Raw genomic sequence first — 12,765 nt, 5'->3', positions numbered from 1 at the left:
GAGTATCACATGATCAGTTGTTTTTAAAACCGCTCAGTCGCTTCTTAGTTTATAAAGTTGTGACCACCAAAGAATATCATAGTCACAATAAAATGATAAGCAGGTGGCACAATCAGTTTCTATTCTATTACTCACGTGTGATTCGGGGGTGGGACTCTCCAACGGTGGCTTGGGGTGTTGGTGCCTTTATAAGCGGTCGCCCAGGACGGAAATAAATGCATCTCTTATTCGGTCCATATGTCCTTAACTAAGATTTCTTCATTGCCTACCTTTTCTACAAACAAAAACTAAAGCCAAAGCAGTTAGGCTGCTCCGTTTCCTTTTAAAAAATTTCACTTGATTATAATTGGGGTTTTTTATCAACTGACCGTTATTTCTGAGTAACCCGCGTACTTTGGTTTCGCTTCTAATTGAAAGTGGACAATATAGAGATGGACCAGAAAAAGTTATTACACAAAAAGCTATTATGCATCAATCATAAATTACGAGTACGAATGACCCTATCTACTCGTGTCATTAACCTATAGAGCCGTACGTGAAATACGGTGCTGGTTTGACTGATTTTCGAACAGATTGCATTACATATATTTACAAATTATTACAAAAATATGCCACCAGATACAAATTCGAATTTATTTTTCCGATCGCACATGAGGTTTGATTATGCAGACACGTAATTAGTGTTTTGTCAAGGCACGCTGCGCGACGGTTCGACCTGGGACACTGCGTGAATTGCCCATTAGCCCGGGCTTCTTTCCTTGCCCAGCTACCGCTCCCTTGTCGCACCGGAGTAGGCCGCACATTCGGTGACACCTTTCTCTCCCGCTTCCTCCCTCTCCACGCACTTTATAACCTTATGACCGCCCGTCTCCAGGGGACACGATAATATCGCCCCCTCTGCACCGGACCCCACCCGCCGCAGATTAGAAGGCCACGGTAGATTAGGAGGTAGGTCCTGGTGGACCCACCAGAACACCACTCTTTCTCTATCTCTCTCTTCCGACACCGGCGCCGAAAAAAATACACCGGCACTCCACTCTCCAGGGTCCTCCACGCTCCCGTCTCCCCTCACCCCTTCTCCTTGGACCCACCTCTGCTTCTCATGGTGGGCGTGTAAAAAGCCCACGAGCATTACTCCTAATGTCCCGCCGCGAAGTGCGCCAACATGTGGCAGATTCGTTAAGAGGTGGGCAGCCGAGGGTGTGAGTACGACGGCAGGGAGGAGAAAGGTAAAAGCAAGAGTAATCCAGGATTCATTAGGCACGTTTGGAAGAATAATAATTCACCTATGGTTTACTGAGCTGATAAAGTAGGTTAGAAGAACAATATAAGGAAGGACACAGAGGGAAATAGATAAACAAACAATGAATTTCATGGAACAAAGGCAATAGTCTACGAACAAGGATGGAGTTGTACGGAACAAAGTGGAGAGTTCGGGGATTCCTTTGGCACCCGAAGTCTTGAATTTCCAAAATAGGTGATAAAATGTGTCCCATATATACATGCTTTCGTAGACGTAACACGGAAGTGCCGAATAGTACATTACACAGTACAATGCTTACATTACTTCTCTATCTTCCGATGATGACGGAGTAGAATTCCGTCGAAATTATCAAGAAATAACGTGTGAGTGTTCCTTTTTTGTGTTTCTATATTGTTTGTAGTAGTAGTAGTTTTGAGAGTTTTAGGGTGCGTCGACAGCTAAGGTGATTTTGCACCACTCATTAAAATTAAAACTAAAATTCCTTTTTAATTAGGAATAAATGTGTGTGTGTACATAGATATAAACATATACATATATCTATATATATATATTTAGTTTTTTAATGCACGTAGATATAGAAAGGGATAGGAGTACACATAAAAGACGAACACAGTAATGGTAGGGAGGGTGGAACCGCGCCGAGCAGATGACAAGCGCAAAAAGGTTTTTTTTACAAGCGACAGTCCATTTGTGCATTTAAATAAAGAATAGTCAAAGCAGCTTTAACAGAGAAAATCACCACGAGATCGCATTACTGAAAGATAGGATCCAAATTAAATGAGAATCATATTTATTTATTTATGCATGTATATTCATATTGCAAAGCACTAACATCGTTGAGTTTGTTTATTATGAAGGGACACGAGTAAGTAAATCTATCGCTTCTGGTATTAAAATGTCAACTGTAAATTTAGACAAACATAACCATATAAAACATGTTCCAAAAAGACTTCTTCAAATTTCATATATTTTTCCAGCTACCACCAGTCACGAAATTAATGATTATCAAAATAATCTTCCGCCCGATATGAATGTGTCCATGTATTACTACGATTTCCCCTTCTTATTTTTCAATTCTTCATGACCTGTCTTGTTATGGCGGAGACCTGTCGTATAAATGACCGTTTCATTTTTTCGCAAAACAAATAACTAATTTATTAGGTGAATTAACTCTTGTTTTGAATCGTATCTTCCTCCAGCATGCATACAAATTTTCTCGTTATTTGATAGTTTTTTAATGAATATTTTTCACTTTTCCCTTCCTCTCCCATGTCCTCCTCTATCGCATACCCTTTCCATTTGGTAGTTACAGCCCCTGCCTCACACCTCTTTGGTGGATCGCGGGGGGTCGACGTCGATGGATTTAATAATAAATGTCAACAATCAGAGTCTGCAATCACGAACAAATAGCTACTCTATAGATATACGCCCCTGACAATTCATCGCGGGCGCTAATGTATGCTGAGTGTGTAGACATAGATGTTTAAACAAGCTCCGAGGGTTACCCCGTATTGACTACCTCATAGAATAGGGGCGCGGAAAGTCGTTAGAAATGGTTTGCCGTGTGGCATTAACACTTGTCAATAATCTCAATGGTGCCACATTTGAGTCATACAGATGCGACTAAAAGTTTGTTATATTAAAACTCTCCAGTAAAAATTGACGAAGAAAAGCTTTCAAAGGTCTAACAAATTATAAAATTTGGTAATCCAAAATCGATTTGGAGAAAAGTGCACAGTAGACAAGTTAAGACAAGGAGATCATGATAAAGACTTTGAATCTTAGAAAGTTACTGGACACAAGGTTTCTTTCGACGCCGAGGGAATACTATGGCTCCGTCGACGACATAATTCAAATTTTCTTTCTTCCTTCGTATGGTACGCAATTATAAGAAAATTAAACCCTAACGCCCTAATATATTTACTTAAAAGCAAGCAGCCAATAATTCAGTCAATTAATGCATGCTACATATAGACATGCATACGTCTATATGCACGAGTGCACCTGTAAATGCGCTAGCATATACTCAAACGCATGCATGAATATGCGCATGTATGAGTGGCGCCCTTCCAACGCCCGCCGCACGCCCTTGCGGCGATTAACGGAGTATTATATATATATATGTACATGTATTTAAAACACCATTTTAACGGAATTGACGTGTGTAAAAAAGAAAATATACGTCAGCCAACACGAAAACTAAAGCCAAGTGTGGCATGAAAGAAAACATCGAAAAAACTAAAATTCAGTGTGTGAGCGATAGAAGATTCCTGCAGAAGTTTCCTCAAAGGAGAAGAGAAATCTTAACCAATGGAATCTTTCACCTCCCTCGAAATTTGCACGGCACGGGATGGAAAAAGTTCTACGGATATCAAGCGAAGATAATCTCAAGCTAAGACAGTATATTCTACGGAAAGACACATTCTAAAACCTACAAAGATAAGCTTAAAAACAAAGAGGCAATAAATAAAAAAATATTCGTATTGGGATCGAAACTCTGTGGATTAGAATGATGGACTTTTGGAAAAGCAGAGGAGAGAAGAAGAATATGGACCATTGAAACATAGGGTCAGAGCCGGATGCTGAAGATCAAATGGGTGGATAAAATTAGGAATTAAGAATTATATACAAGATTACAGGAGAAGACTACAATATTGACCAAAATAAAAAACAAATGAAACAGACAGCTTAGGAAAACTTTGAGATAAAACGACTTGGTCCATTTACATAATAAGAGGGAAGGCTCTTCGAAAGAGATGAAGTGACAAATACGAAAGTCAAGCCAAAGAAGACATAAGACGGAAGACCTATCACGGATGAGGGAGATGTCACTAGATAGAGAGGAGTGGAGGGCTGCATTCAATCAATCTTCGGATTGAAATAATGATGACCATGAAAAGAAAAAAATATTAGAAACACTTAATGATGTTGACGAGGGAGTAAACATAACCCCACATTAGGTGGGTAAACAAAACCATGATGAGTAAGGAAATGTAAAAGACGAGCCACAAAAATTTGAGGTTAGAGCAACAGAAAACACTTATTTTTTAAAAACCATCACAAAGAATTGCCAACTAAAATACTGAAGAATTTGCACCGGGAGACATCTCGGGACCCCAATGCATTTCGTAAAAGATTGCACCGGGTTATGAACCATAGTTAAACGGTGGATTAATGACAGAGATGAATTAGAAAAACTCGAAATTATTACTCGAATAATGGAACCAACGCCGTTCATGGTGGTTCATAGAAATAGCCGATATACGATATCTTTTTTTTCCATTCACACAACGAAACCCTAATTGCCAAAACTAATGAAACTACTCTCAATGTTGGCTAATTTCTGACTGTATACTAACTTTCGCGTTCACATTCAGTATTTCCCTAAACGCCTGGAGTGTAACACCCTACCATACGCTTCGGTAGCGGTTCGCAGGATAATTTATGCACATTTCGATGAATGGTAACTGATAAAACAATAACTTCATACTATAATAATTGTGAAGCGCGCGGACCTATGACATCAGAAAACTGTGTGATAGTGTAAGTCCGATTACCATTATTCGTTAATAGTTTTCTATTTCACACTACTGCCGTCATCACATTCTCATAGTGTGACACAGCGAATCAAGGGCTGAGGCGAGAAAAGGGTACGAATAAAAGAGAAAGTGCACACTTCCTTCATTAGGGAGCCTTCGAGTCGTGGAAAAGCCGCGGTCAAGTATGTCGACGCTTAAGAGACGTACTTAGATGAATTTTGAGGCATTGTAGCAATATCTGAAATAAACCTATTTTCACGAAACATTTCCCATAACTTTTATACAAACCTAGTAAATACGAATACATACTGCACTATACATAAACACGAAAAAGTACACACATACATACCTAATTAACCATCCAAATAACTGGTGCGTTCCAGTAAAACTTAAAATTTGGATTTTTAAATGAAAAATGTAAGCGTGGTGATTGATTCTGTTACGATTACGTATCACCTACCTCTACACAATATCTTGCAAGCTGCCGCAAGGGCTTGTTGAGGGAGTAAGAGGGCACCACCATTCTTGCATTAATATAAGTTCATTCATAATCGTGAATACATGCTAGTGCATATAAAACTCCCTTTAATCCAGGCCAAGATAATATTATTTTCTATTGCAATGGCTTCTAGCTTTGTGAATATGAGATGAGATACTACTTTTTCGCAGGTTTTTTAAAGTCAAGGAAAACCACAGTCACTGGAACATTACTTTCTCCAGAATCCTAAACACCACGAACAAAAAGCGCAAGTTGTGCTTCGTAGAATCCATACTATCGGTAACGGGCTATTTTTTTCATCAGGAACTATTAGACTTTCAAGGTACCTCATTATCTAGCTAACAATTACATGTTCCATGACCTTGCATGATATGAATGTGAGGTAAATAGGTCTGTAATTATCAATTCCTCTCTGTCTACGCTTTGAAAATTTGGTTTCACATTACAGTACTGCACTGTATCAATTTACTTGGAACGAACCTGTTGACTGCTGAGTGCGTGATGTCACGAAAGTACACGTAATTCCACGTACCCTGAGTATTTCTTTGTTTACTATATTTCGTAAAATTAATAAAATTAAATCTGTAATACGCAATTTCAGCCATTACAGTATCCTCTTCTAAAAAAACTAAATTATTCTTTTAAGCTTCTAGATTCCGACCCCATATAGGGAAAACGTTGACGATTAAAAACATATACTTCAATTAATTGAGATATGTTTAGACATTTGCTCTAGATTACCTCGATCGTTTCTATTTATAAATATTATGCAGGATCTTCCGCCTGTATTGATGATATTTAAGATGAATTTGGTGTTCACGAAAAGAAATAAGCTTTCTCAAGTCTGTCATCTGACTCCAAAATTGCCGACTCACCTGATTGTCGTGGTTCCCGACGGCGAAGAATCCAACCACTCGCACAACTTCGTGAAGAAGGTCCCTTTCCCTGTGGTGGGAGCAATACCACAGGAGATAGGATGCAATATGGCGAAACTGAAGCGATATGCCCTCTGCACCTAGCACATTCTGTGGAAGAAAAACAGTGCATCAGAAAACTTGGTCCACGAATCAACAATACATTTAGTTCTTAAGTTTCTAGATTCCCCAGGTTTTTCTAGGCGGACACTTCGACTCCTCGTAAACGAATTTTCAGCAAAATTTTGTTTGCTCAGCCATTAACAATCAATGCCAGGACGAGGACTGACATTGAATACGTAGAGAATTACAGGCAGCATTTGATTTGAACTTAAGGACATCTTTTAAATACGCTTGACATCCAGAATATATGTGCGTATATTTATAACAACCATGTTTCGCCGATACATGTTTATCAGTGAACAGTATTATCCACTAATGCAGTTTGCAAGCATTCATGAATATACACACCATACAGAAATTGATGTTCCTTCTTCTTGCCAACCAACGGCATTGTATGGTAGGGGGCCCTTCCACATTGGAATTGTATTGTATAATAATCTCCCCAAATATATAAAAGAATAACATAATGTTCAGGACATTTAAAACTAAGTTAAAATTGTCCTTACTGGCCACAAAGTTTTACATTTTAGGCGGACATTTAAATTATTAAAGAGAGGGAAAATGCTTTTAAGATGGCCCATATATTTACGTTTCCTGTGCATAATATTAGTATTACGATTAAGCAATTATATGCTTTCCGTCTATCCCTATTTTTTTAAATGTGAAAATTTAAAGAACTGATAAATTATTACTATTATAATTAATAGCCCCTGAAACGGACATTAACAAAAAGCACATGCATGTAACATACAGGGAATTGGTGAAAAAATTCCACTTTCTAACACGATGAGACCTCAAAAGTTAGCCATGAAATATATATTTCATGGCTACCCACTGTATTTCTTCGTAATGAGATTCCTGACACCAGCAGTTCGAGTGAGCCTCTCATGTAGACAATTACAACGAAACAATACCGAAACGCAAAATTGTAAAAAATATTGCATTCCAGCTCACTCTAATTTGATAGTATTTCAAAGCAAATTCGAAAGAATGCAGATCGATGGATTTAAACCACAAATAATCGTTGTTATACGATTTCACTAAAAGATACTGAATTCTTATTGCTACAGCGCTGCCACCAGCAGACCTCTAATGTGCAACCAAACAACCTTCCGTGTATGTCATATATATTGTCTGGCTACATTCCACTCACGTATTACAAAACTAAGTCAAGTGAATATGAATCGTAACGATGAGTTTTCACAATGAATCTAGTAATTATAAAGAACCATAATATTATTTGCAATTTCATTGCAATACAATATGTGAATTAAGGAATACCATGAAAAAATTAACGACATTCGCAGTACACTACGATCGGTGTTCAATTTCAAGCATCTTTCAGGAGCGGGGCATTCATCTTGATCCTCTTGTTTTCAGACTGTTGAGAAATATATCCACACTTAAACAAGCAGATTCCTACAACTACTGATCTACTATTCATCTGTTTAGTATTTTAGCGAGAGGTAGACAAGTGAGGGTTGTCTAGCGAAAATAGTGGAGAATTTAAAACATGAGCATCATAGTCCCAGAAAAGGCATTGAGTTCCAGAGTGACATCCATTTTTGAAAAAGAGCAAGATAATATAATCGTGTATCACCTTATACGCGAGATCATCATCTTTTTGATAAGCAATAAAAAAGGAGGGGCGGGTGCGGATCAAGAAAATTCGTCGCTAATGAAATAATGCAATATCTTATTCGTCCCATGGGCCCATGACGTCGTTTCAACCCACATATTTAGCTTTGATAAAAATTTCAGGTGGGGCCACAGCGTGAAGTGTTCACACCTTACTCATACAAAAAGGTTACCAAACCGACAATGACGTAGGTGTCACGAGGCTGAATCACGTGAAATAACACCTTCTACCCCCACCCCAATCCCACAAATCCGGGGAGGAAATTATTACACAAACGACTTTGAAATCGGGTTCTACAACGTGGCTCATACTTATCCACCGAGCACATAGGTACATGCATATACTCGTACAACTACGCGTCGAACTGCAAGGGAATCATATCTAGCTGGAATTCATTTCCACATCCATTTCGCACGGGATAGGTTTAAATTTCATTAATTATCAAAGACAAAAATCACGGCGCGAACGGGTAAAATGGCGAAGAAAAATCCAATAGTATTGACAGTTTTAGCCATTTGCGTTCACCTGCTCGCGAATCGCATGCCGCAGAATTCTATGACGGAAAGAATTCTTGGAATGAAAACGACGGCCACGCTGTCGCCGTAATTTCATCAAACATCCCGGGTGGGGACATCGAACGATGGCGAAAAGGGGCAACGGAGAGAACGGATCAAGTCATCCCCGATCGCGCAGAGGAGGCATGACTAGTACATAGTAGGTATGTTGAATACTTGCAGTACCCAGAGTGCAAAAGTGAGTGGTGCGCTCTAAGACTATTTCAGGCTTTAAAATAAATATGCAACCTTATTAAATTAAAAAGTCTATTGAAGAACTAAGCACGATGAAGGAAGGGTGAGAAAGCTGCTGGGAGAAACCCAAAAAAAGCAAGAGGATACCCACGGTTTTGATTGAAGATGAAATATTGTAGACTGTGATAGTGTGGGGAACGCTTAGCCAAGGAAGATAGGTGGAAAAGAATACTTATGGAGAAAAAATGAAGGGAGGCAGAAAGCATAATGTCATAATTATTTTACTACAACATTTTGAAAAAATTGAAGGGCACGAAATTTTTTATTTATTTGGCATTATGACGAAATAAGGGTGTGCGGTAGCCTAGTGGGTAGAGCGCTGGACTACTGACCATAGAGTCCGGGTTTGATTCCGGATGACATTCTAAGTAGTAGTAGTTTTAATGGGAGGCGACGGACAGATAAGGCCATTTGTACCATTAAGGATGGATGGGAAAGAAAGGGTGTAGAGAAATCCGGCGTCGGCATCAGGTTACTCTTGTCGAAAGGCGCCAAGAGGTCCGCAGTTTAACGTCCCATCCGACGGACGTTGTGCTGGCTCAAAGTGCTCTCCACAAAGCACCTTAAGGTGGGACCGGGATACCGCTGGAAAATATTTATTGCCTCCAAGATTTGGACCCGGGCCCTCTCGGTGGGAAGCCTGTGGGTTAGCCGCCTCACCATCCCGATCGACTTTCTCATATTTACCAAAACTCTTGTTTTACGAGTACCAAATCTTCCTCGGAAACCACAAGCCGCACAGGGAAAGGAATGCCCCCCCACCCTGATGTGTGTTTTTCACATGCCGTTATGCATAGAGTAAGTACCCTCATCTAACGCACCTACTTCCGGATTGATTACTGTAGATGAAATAGCTACACTTCTACGAAGTGTTTCACCCTCAACTGCTCGAGTTATTCAGGTGAGTAAGGATGTATAATAAGCACGCTCTAGTCCCGCCCACGGTGGACACCGAAATTGAGCGATTTCTGGCCGTTCGCTTCCTTGGCAAACTAATGAAAGATCGAGAGTGGCTCATCGGGATCCCGGAGATAGATGGCCGACAGGGATACCCAAAGAGTAGGAAAAAATAGGATGAAACCTATTAATAAACCAATGGCACTTAATGATTTGCAGCCAGCCCTTCTCTACCCATATTTCGTCCTTGCTGCTTACAAGAACAGCCACGTTGACAGAGCATGAAAAAATATTTTCAGAGTTCCTGTTCCACCATTCTAAAAATGCAATCGTGGAAGATATGGACTTGATGAAGTCCAGCGACGTCGCAATCGGATCAAGTATTAACAGAGCGGGAGAGGTGTGCCGTGCCGGTCGAGAGAGTGGTCCACTGAGTGAAGTGCTTTCGAAAAAAAGATGGGCCCGGATTAAATTCCCCGAGGAAACGAGATTTTCACCTGCACTCACCCATCTCGTGACGCCAGGCCGTCTCTTCCATTCGCGAGCGTTGATTGGGGCCCAGGAAAGTCGCTGATTAAGTGCGCCCGGCAACGAACTTCTCGGGGGATAATGATAAGAGTAGCTGCCGGAGCGAATCGGGGGGGAAATGTCGGGTATTTGGATAAAAGGTCACCAAAAAAAAAGGGGGAGGGGGAAGGATGAGGTCCTCAATTAATCAGCACTTTCGGTGTATTCCAAAATCATTTTCCGACTCATTAACCACTAATCATCCGTAAACAAAACGAGAGGGAATGAATTGAAAAGTCAAAAGTCCTCAAATCAATAACGTCTATACTTTATGAAATTCCGGGGCTACGTTTCCATCAATAATTTTCATTTCAAACATTTGAAATGCGCAAATCAAACATGAGCATTCAGCGAGCAACTTATAAAGCATTAACTAGGATCGTAATTGGAATTGTAAGCCATTTAAAATTTGGAATTCTCACCCCTTTCCTCATTTTCATTGAGAATTTTCATGTCTAACTAATGAAATATTTTCAGGTAAGGCTTTCGTTGATTTCCTGTAGCTTTTCATTATTCCTTATTTAACATTGATAGGGTAAACATGACGCTGTGAGAAAAATCTTTCCGATGAATGGAACGGAACACATGGTGAGTTTATATTTTTTCGATGCTAATCCCACAAACAAATCTGATAGAGTTACTCAGCGTCGGCTTAAAGTTTTACAATCTCTCCAACAACTTCAAACAGAGCCTTTAAACTGAAAAGGAGATTAAAAATTCAATTAATTGTATTTCCCATATAGGCTTGTTAAAATATCTAACTTCAAGGAAAACAAATTTTAATTACATTAACAACGAAACTTATCGCTGATTATTCCGCAAATTGTCCCAGAAGAGCTATGGGAAAACTCCAATCATGAGGACGGAAAAATGCTTTGAGGAACTCTACTCTGGAGAGCTCTATGAAGCATTAGGCGAATAGTAAATATCGAAGGTTAAAGTTAGGAAAATCTAACAACTAACCCACAAAAGTATATCCTACGATGCAGAATATTTCACGATGGTTAACTCAGTAATAGTCATATTATCGGTGATATTTGTCATTCCAAATCAAACAGCTACGTTGAAGGATACTCAAATTGGTGTGGATTTTCCAGGAATAATCATTTTCGTAGCCCGAGATTAGACTTCCATTAAAAGACTGCAAACCATACCCATGCTGCTTCCCGTAACACTATTATCTAAACAAATGTTTCCATCCTGCGAACGACGTGAATGAAAATGAATTTACCGGTGTTCGGGGAAGTCAAATATGCTTTCTGTAAGAGGTGGACAGCTTTAATAAGGAAAATTTGAACAAGCGAAAAAAATTGTACGTGACGTAGACAAGAATCAATCGAGTAGATGCCTGTCTGAAGCGATTAACTAAGCTTCCTTTCTGCATTGTCTGCCCAACTGATGGGAAGAAAATTTATCCAGAAACTGAAGGGAATATTTGCATTGGCTCTTTTAGTCAAAAGTCTTAAAATTATTACCTTTGTCGTAGGTCCAAATAGGATTAGGTATAATGAATCAAAAATTTCGTTTTCTTACCGATCATGCAAGCCCTATCCGTATAGGTATTAGGAAAAAAATGGCAAGTTGTTTTTTTTACAGATTCTTCATGCGTCACTTCGCCTGAATTCGAAAATTTAGTAAATATAAAATTAGAAACATTTAATTTGTCAACTGTCTGGATTATTTGATCAACTTGAAAATTTCAATCACTAAAAAGACAAGACAAACTGGCAGTACTCGAGTTAATGCTTATCATTTGGTAACAAAAAAACTTAAGTCAACTGGAAAATAGAATTATTAAAACGGCGAGTTTCTTAAACCTGATGGATTCAAGACAGTCTTCGCCACTGAAATGAAATATAATGCCGGGGTTAACGAAAGGATTCTTGGCCATTAAATACAAGAAAAGATAGTTTCGAAATTTTATAAAAATTACGCATAATTCAAAGCAGCTGACATTTAAATAAAGAAAATGGCGAAACATAAATAGACGATGTGCTTCCACCCTCATTCCTCGTAGGCTATGGCCGACCCATTTCGGGCTCGAGCCCGGTATCCCCCCAGACGAACTCAATTCCACTTCTCTCTGTCCTTTCTCGTCACAAAAACTAATCACCGGCGATCAAAGGAAGAAAAAACCATCAAAGAATAGCCAAAAGAAAGAAATAATGTACGAACGAGAGACAAGAGGGCAGTACGAGAATTCCTCTATGGCTATCGGTGAGTTCATACACGGAATACGGGGTGGGAGCAGAGAAGGACTGGGGACTTTTTTGCAGAGGGATGCAAATGGCAGAGGAGGTGGGGAAGTGATGGCGGGGGGGAGGGGTGGAGTGTGGAGAGGGCGCCGCCGTGTCCGGGGGAAAGTAATGACGAAGCGGGTGAGGGGTTCGACTGGAGGGAAGGACGGACAGAAGGGATTCGGGGAGCTAGCTGCTTCTCCACGCAGTGCAAACATCATCGTTTTGGGTGGTGGAACAGGGAGAGTCAGTGCGGCGTGCCGAAATGGTGACTCCG

General features: G+C 39.8%; 1 protein-coding gene across 1 annotated transcript in view; it reads right to left on the bottom strand.

Annotated features, from left to right (window-relative positions):
• Window positions 1-12,765, bottom strand: part of ssp3 (short spindle 3) — a 188,699-nt gene that overhangs the window by 25,757 nt on the left and 150,177 nt on the right. The window contains exon 25 of the mRNA XM_071595700.1: window positions 6,178-6,327. Coding sequence (XP_071451801.1) covers window positions 6,178-6,327 — 150 coding nt within the window. The remainder of the gene's footprint in view (window positions 1-6,177; window positions 6,328-12,765) is intronic.

The sequence above is a fragment of the Hetaerina americana genome, unplaced genomic scaffold, assembly GCF_022747635.1.
Source record: "Hetaerina americana unplaced genomic scaffold, ioHetAmer1.1.p SCAF_1, whole genome shotgun sequence".
Classification (NCBI taxonomy): Eukaryota; Metazoa; Arthropoda; class Insecta; order Odonata; family Calopterygidae; genus Hetaerina; species Hetaerina americana.
Note: the sequence above shows the minus strand (reverse complement) of the source record. Positions and strands in the feature narration are given on the sequence as shown.